Source organism: Crocuta crocuta, unplaced genomic scaffold (genome assembly GCF_008692635.1).
Source record: "Crocuta crocuta isolate KB4526 unplaced genomic scaffold, BGI_CrCroc_1.0 scaffold30, whole genome shotgun sequence".
In the NCBI taxonomy this organism is placed as follows: domain Eukaryota; kingdom Metazoa; phylum Chordata; class Mammalia; order Carnivora; family Hyaenidae; genus Crocuta; species Crocuta crocuta.
In genome coordinates, this window is record NW_027528345.1 from 12,936,669 (window position 1) to 12,944,356 (window position 7,688).

General features: G+C 43.6%; 1 protein-coding gene across 2 annotated transcripts in view; it reads left to right on the forward strand.

Moving 5' to 3' along the window:
- The window catches only part of EIF4B (eukaryotic translation initiation factor 4B), a 29,760-nt gene extending 22,072 nt beyond the window's left edge, over positions 1 to 7,688 (forward strand). The window contains exons 9-15 of one of the 2 annotated variants that reach the window (XM_077753457.1): positions 1,208 to 1,436; positions 2,182 to 2,294; positions 3,332 to 3,545; positions 4,146 to 4,201; positions 4,763 to 4,868; positions 5,142 to 5,214; positions 5,608 to 7,688. In XM_077753457.1, coding sequence (XP_077609583.1) covers positions 1,208 to 1,436; positions 2,182 to 2,294; positions 3,332 to 3,545; positions 4,146 to 4,201; positions 4,763 to 4,868; positions 5,142 to 5,214; positions 5,608 to 5,688 — 872 coding nt within the window. In that variant the 3' untranslated portion in view covers positions 5,689 to 7,688. The remainder of the gene's footprint in view (positions 1 to 1,207; positions 1,437 to 2,181; positions 2,295 to 3,331; positions 3,546 to 4,145; positions 4,202 to 4,762; positions 4,869 to 5,141; positions 5,215 to 5,607) is intronic. The other variant, XM_077753458.1, reaches the window with a different exon arrangement.

Genomic DNA, 7,688 nt, shown 5'->3' on the forward strand with positions numbered 1-7,688 from the left:
TCTTTCTGACCCCCAGTATTACCCTATAAAAGGGAAGCTAATGGGCCCTTCGCACAGTTACACATATTAAAATTGTATCACTTGGAGATATCTGGCTGGCTTTGTCTGAGGGTACAACTGGATCTTGGAGTTGTGAATTCAGGCCCCGTGCTGGATGTAGAAATGACTTAAAGATAAGACCTTTTTGAAAAACTGTACCTTGGAAGGTTATATAAATTGCCAATTTAAACCCTTTCTAGAAAACTTAAATATTGGGGTGCATGGGTGACTCAGTCGGGTAAGCCTCTGACTCTTGATCTCAGCTCAGGTCTTGGTCTCAGGGCCATGAGTTCAAGGCCTGCATTGGGCTCCACTCTGGGAGTGAAGCCTACTTAAAAGAAAAAAATAATATTGCTAAACTATACCCTTTTTGTAGATAACATGTATATGCTCTATAGTGAGAGTATAAAGATCTGCATGGGAATGATAAACCCCACGTTCAGTATAATAGTTATGAGAAGACAGAACACAGGCATGTCATCAGAGAAAAGCTACTCAGGAGGAGCCTTCAGTGGGTTTTGTAGTGTTTTATTACTGAAGCCAGGTGGCTGACACCTATAGGCCTTATCTTCTTTATCTTTGGTATGTCTGAAATATTTAAGATAAACACTAATTATGAGAGACACAGTTTCCTTAAAACATTCTGACAACTTGGATCCAAAACAGAATCAGATTCCTTTAGACTTTATATTCAGCTAGTCAGTGTTGTATACTTTGCTCTGTGAATCACTGTCAAGTTTATATTACAGAGAGAGACAAAGGTATAGGAACTAGAGTCTTTACCATCATACTGTTACAAGCTCTTACTTAAGTAATCCATCTTCCAGACCACATTTTTGACCAAGATACTTTTCATCCAATAGTTCATTATACTCAGACATTTCTTTCCAGGTAATTAGTAATCACAATAATTTACCACTTAAAGTTTTACCTTTCTTTAGTCTTTTCCTCAGTCTGGCACTGCATCATCAATATGATAGTGGAAAGATTGATTGGACTTGGTTATTTAGGCCACCCATTTTCTAATCTCCCTTCTCTGCTGGACTGGCTAGGCCACTAATCTAAATCCCATATAGCATTTTATAAGAGCTCTGTCTGGGAATTTGGCTTTCAGCCATCAACTTTCGGTGATTTTGAAAAACTTACTTAAGAGTTTTATTTAACTTAGGTCCCCCCCAAAGACCCAAACTGAATCTAAAGCCTCGGAGTACTCCTAAGGAAGATGATTCCTCTGCTAGCACCTCGCAGTCCAGTCGAGCAGCCTCTATCTTTGGAGGGGCGAAGCCCGTTGACACAGCTGCTAGAGAGCGAGAAGTAGAGGAGCGGCTGCAGAAGGAGCAGGAGAAGCTGCAGCGCCAGCTGGATGAGCCCAAGCTAGAGCGACGGCCTCGGGAGCGGTGAGCATCTCCTCAGTTGTGCGCTTCCTGTCGCGAGTCTGGTGGCTCCTGGTGGTGGGGGGCGTGCATCCCTAGGGCGCACTTGGGAAATTCATGGAGACCTTGTTGGTTGTCGCTGGCATTTAGTGTGCACGGGCTGGGACCGATGGGTGTGCTGGAGCGTATGGGACACTTTCACCCAGTGAAGAGTTGGTTGCCTATCGCTCACAATTTGTAAAAGGGAATAACTGGGCTTAACCTGCGACAAATATAAATTGGTGGTAATTTAATACAGGAGTTGGGAAGTTATGCCCTTTTCCTTTTTTTATAAATAAAATTTATCAGGGGCGCTCTAGTGACTCAGTTGGTTAAGTGTCTGACTCTGTCAGTTCAGGTTATGACCTCACATATCATGAGTTTGAGCCCTGTGTCTGGCTTCCGTGTTGACAGCCCAGAGCCTGCTTGGGATTCTCTGTCTCCCTCTCTCTCTGCCTCCGTTTCGCTCACTTTTCTCTCTCTCAAAATAAATAAGCATTTTTTTAAAAATAAAGTTTATTTGACCCATTAAAGAAAATTGCCAAACCTTGATTTAGTATATGGAGTAAAGAGCCCCAACTTGGTGAGGTGAGAGACAGGATGCACACACCCACCCACAAGGAAAACAACCATGATAAAATATCAATAAGTGATGGTTCTTGAAGGGTCAGCATGGGTCCAAAGTGGCCTTCATTGAGCTGGACTTTTTGTTTTTAATCTCTTTGTACAGACACCCAAGCTGGCGAAGTGAAGAAACTCAGGAACGGGAACGGTCCAGGACAGGAAGTGAGTCATCACAGACTGGGACCTCAGCCACATCTGGCAGAAGTAAGTCAGACCAGGGTGGGTATCGTGTTTCCATAAACTAGCCATAACCAAACTATGCAGAGTCTTTGGGGTATTAAATTCAGTCGTGGACACTTAATTTGGGTTAGCATAGATTGATTGGAGTATCACATCTAATCGCTTGAAAAATCTGAGAAATGGGTACCAGAAGTGACTTAGGTGACCTGTTGAATAATCTTCCACTAAAGAGTATACTTGACGGCTGGATTTTCTTTTCCTTTTACGGACATTCCAGAGTTTTCCTTTATTTAGAGCAGTCACAGTCCTACAGCTCTCTCAGAGCTGCTCCCAGGGCCAGCCTTTGTGGACGTCCCCTATGACCAGAGCAGCGTCTCCAGCAGTGATCTGCTCTTCATCCATAGTTCCTTCCTTCGTTGAATTTATTGATCGGTCACAAACATGTTCAGTGTTTTGGAAACAGCAGTTCAATTATAATACCTCCCTTACCTTATTGTGAGCCAGTGTTTTTTGTTTTCTCCTCTCATCTCTAAATTGATTTGTGCATTTCAAAGTATGGCTCAAGGATGAATTTCCACATCACCTCAGCCAAGTGTTGTAGAAGTTTTTCTGGCAGTCATTCATACTCGAGTAGCCTTTTAGTAACAGGACCGTAGTGCCTCTTACAGCGAGGTGGGAGTGTGATGGTTGGGTTGATTATACACCACGTGAAGAGGTTGCACTTAAAATGCAGAAAGAATCTAACAAAATAAAGCTTTTAGTTTTGAGAAAATGTTTGGCGCCTTTATAAAATACATAAAGTATGTTTTGTTTTTCATAAACGTATATCCCATTTTGTTCTGTGTATGTGGATGTGAGTGTGTGTTGAGCCTCCAGGTTGAAGTTTGAGCAGTGGTTCCTGGGGTTTGAGGGTGCATCAGAGGTCCTCTTCACCCCTGTATACGTATCCTGTCCAAGTACAGACATTTTAACGCTGAAAATGTAGCAAGGCTAGAATCCTGAAGTAGAGTACTGGTTCCTAGGAAAGGAGGTGGAATTTTTCTCAATAATTTAACCTTCCCACTCTGACTTAACAGATGCACGAAGGAGAGAGAGTGAGAAGTCTCTAGAAAATGAAACCCTCAATAAGGAGGAAGACTGTCACTCTCCGACTTCCAAGCCTCCCAAACCTGAACAGCCTCTAAAGGTAATGCCAGCCCCTCCACCAAAGGAGAATGCTTGGGTGAAGCGAAGTTCCAACCCTCCTGCTCGATCGCAGAGCTCAGACACAGAGCAGCAGTCCCCTACAAGGTGAGTCTGCTTAGAAGCGCAGCAGTGGCATAGCTGTAGGATCTTAAACACCGTGATAGCACGACAGAAAGTGCCCTGGCTGGGCACTTGACACTTGGTTTCAGCTCAGGAATCTTAAAAAATTGTTAAAAAAGAGAGAGAGGAAGTGCCTTCCAGAGCAGCTTTTAAGTTATGCTGTCTTTGCTCTCAGTTCAGATTCAGTGGTGTTCTGGAGCTGGCTCATTAAAGCCAATTGTTCGATTTTCTAGAGTTTTGATAACCAGTTGGCATCACTGTGGCTACTCGAAACCTGCAGCCTGGTAGTCAGAAGCTGCCACTACCACATTTGGCAGCATGGCTTTTGGGGGTCACTTCACTTCCTTAAGTCCTAGGAGCCTCGTGTGTAAAATAGAGAATTATATTCACCTGGGGTGATTGTGATGATTCGATAGGACATGGTGCTTAGTGAGTGTTCGAATAATTGCTTTCGTTGTTGTTTTTCCTATAATGTTTCACAGTGTTAAGTGTATATTTCTGGTTCTCTGTAAAGCTTACTACTTTATAAGTTTCTTACCTGTTCTTTCCCTAAGCCTGAAAAATGTGTACATGTTTTCCTTCCAGTGGTGGGGGGAAAGTAGTTCCGGCTCAACCGTCTGAAGAAGGACCAGCAAGGAAAGGTAAGACCAAAAGGAAGTTAGTTTTTCCCATAGATGAGAGGCCTAAATCAGAAGCTTATAAAGGAGTCCCTGAGCAATTGAACTTCAGTGTAATTTTGCACCTGTTTTTGTATCAAAGGTTCTTAGATTATCTGCCTTTTCTTGCCAGCCAGTAGAGGGCAAGAGTGGTCTCTGGAGAAAGCACTGAGTCCTGCCCTTTCCTGGTAGAACATTTCTTTGAAAGGGGGGAAAAAAAAGAATCGGAAGGAAATTAACATGCTCAGTCCAGATTAGAAATGTCACCATCTGCAAGGCCAAGGTCACTACAACAGCGTTATAGTCTTTATTTCCAGTTTGCTCTTCATGATGGCATAACCCTAAAGTGGAATTTTTTAGTGGGTCATATTTGGGGGTGAGAGGAATGTGGGAAGAAGGATTTAGGAGAGAAATCTGGGTTGGGTTGAGGTTGAATTTTCCTCAGTACACATGGATACGCTTTTCTGTAGCTGAAGGGAAACTTAGGAGAGGGAGGGTGCTTATTTTACTTGCCTTCAATTTATTTTTGTGTCTCCACTCAAACAGATGAAAACAAAGTAGATGGCATGAGTGTCCCAAAAGGCCAAAGTGGGAACTCCAGCCGTGGTCCAGGAGATGGAGGGAACAAAGACCACTGGAAGGAGTCAGATAGGTATGTATGTTCTCTCTCGTCATTGGTAATCTTTCGTCTGATGCTGGATACGTGGGTCCCTGTAGTTAAGTTTTTGGTTCTCCAAGCGATGCCGTATCTCCTGCTGTAGGAAAGTCAACCAGTGTGGACAGTTCTTGTTTAAGAATCTGGAAGCACAATGTCCAGGTAGCAAGGACTGTTGACTGGAAGTGCCCGTTCAGTGCCTCCCACCTGCTTGTGGCTGTTGCGAGGGTCCTCTCCTAAAGACATGGTTTCACACTCCCGTCTCCGCAGGAAAGATGGCAAAAAGGATCAAGACTCCCGATCTGCACCTGAGCCAAAGAAACCTGAAGAAAATCCAGCTTCCGTAAGTGTTAGATGCTTGTTAGATTTCTCTCGGCGCATGTTTGCCATGGAACTCCTACATTTGGGGCTGGAAGCAGAGGGGTTGGAAACTGGAAATCAGGTATCGCTGCTTGTTTGAAATAGTGAAAGAAGCTTCTTTTTTCCCAGTTTTCTGCCTTTCACTTTCACTGCTCTTATCCCCTCTCCAGGATAAAAGTGGGGGGAGGACTTCGGTAAGAACACCTGCACCTCTGGCCGTGCCTCCCTAGCTACAGGCCAGTGTAAAATGCTAATACCGAAGGGAGTGGGCTAGGCCTGGCCCCCTCCCTTTTGTCTAAGTCTCAGTATCCTGTTTCTTGGTTTTTTGATGTGAGGGTTCAAGGCTTTGGTGATTTTTCTCACTCCTCTATTCCAGAAGTTCAGTTCTGCAAGCAAGTATGCTGCTCTGTCTGTTGATGGCGAAGATGAGAATGAGGGAGAAGATTACACCGAATAGACCTCTGCATCCTGTGCTTTCTCCTAGTCTTTCCACCCTGGAACATTCGAAAGCGAATCAAACCTCTATCCAGACAAGACAATAAAACTCACCATCTCCTGGAGACCTTTCTTAACTTTTTTTTAAAAAAACAAAAAACAAAAAATGAAATTCTTATGCATGCTGCTGCAGCCTTTAAAGTATTGAACTGGAGAATCGCCAGTGTAGCCAGAGAGAGAGAGAGACGTACAGCTTTTAATGGAAAAGTTGTGCATTTTTACGACACATGCAGTTGCCTGTGTGAACTAGTGCCTGGGGGCCTCCATTTAGCAAAATGGTAGTGACATGCAGTGTCTGGATCTGGTTGGGCAGTAGGACAGGTTTAAGGAACAGTGTGAGATTTCTACCTTTTCATTCTTAACATCCTGTTGTGGCATATATGAATTCTCAAACATGATCTGAATAAATTTTCCCTCCTTGGAAAGGTAGGTTTAGTCTCTGAAGTTGTTTTTTTAGTCTCCAGGAGGCTGTCAGCCCCTCCTCTTAATTCTGAGTTACTGGGGCCAGCCCAGGGGGAATTCCTTCATTTTTACCCCCCAGGGGGGTAGTTGGGAGTGAGTCTGTAGGCCACTAACGAATAGGGACTGCTTGGTGACCAAAATAAGTGGGAAAAGTTGTGGTTTGAAAAGAAGCTGTCGGGAGGTGATGGATTATTTTGCACCAGTAATGGGGAAATGGTATGACCTCCAGTAAACACCACGTGGTTACTTCCTGGAGCAGGAAGCACTTAAGGGTCATGGGAATTCCCAAGTCTTGTGTGGGTCCTGGTTTTGCCCTTTCTTAAACACCATCCTTTCTGAAAGTTCACATCTACCTACGTTCTGCTGAAATCTTGAAGCTTTAAAAATGTAGACTCTCTCATCCTGGGCTTCTGTTCCTCATGCTACTCTTTGCTGTCACCTCCCAGAATGCAGCTTCTATTTAAATCACATACCTGATCTAGGCTTTCTAGACCCGCCCCAGGGAGCAGAAGCAAATGAGGAATCACTGCTTTTCTCAAGTAGATCTTGGCTCCTTCATGTCTTTTGACTCTCACTCCTTCCCTCCATTCCGGCTCCTATTTCTTTGACTCCTTTTACACCTCAGAAAACTCTAGAATTAATGGTCTTGGGTGGTGAGTGAGGGTGGATAAATAGGGTCAAATTGTGAGCCATTCTTATGACCTTGATTGGGGCTTTTGTTTTTACAAGTTTCCTTCTCTCCATTGAAATCCCACACTAGTGTTTGGATTTATAATGTGGCCTCAACCAATGCGTGGTTTTTTGGTGGGTTTGTGGGGTTTTTTTGTTTTGTTTTCTTTTTGGGTTTTTTTTTTGTTTTGTTTTTTGTTTTTTTTAGCTTCCCTTGAGAGAATAAAGGATAATGGAGAGAACTGTGTAACAAGGCCCTGGTTTCTCTTGCAACACAATAGCCTAACTTGCGTGTGTTATGTGCACCTTTGTACTGTCAGCCCAGTAAATGGCATCCTCGTGGGTGATGGGTGTTCACAAGCCTTTCACCCATCAGTCCTAGATTAGACCCTGTCCAGCCATGCAGACGTGTTGGTTTGTGAGTGCTGCAGCAGTGGGCACAAGGAGTGAATCATTTAGCCACTGGACATAAAAGGCTTACGAAGTGAAGTATCTTTAAATAATTGGCTTGGATTGGCCAGTAGCCAGGAAGTGGCTTTTAGATGTTGGAAAGTTAGGGTTTGCCCTCTGCAGGTCTACTTCCAAATAGTTGTGTCCAAAAAAAGCTGTTTTTTCCCCACTCCCCTCTCCTGCCCCCGTTACAACAGAAACGGGTTATGTCCCGCTCCTTAAATATGTGTAAAATTTGTACAAAATATCTTCTATGAAAATGATTTGTAATCTGTAGACTTAATACCTGGGAGACGTCTTGAGATGTAAAATCCCATCCTTCGGGTTGTGGGGTTATTTTTTTTTTTGTTTTCTCCAAATAAATCTGATCTTTAAAGTTCA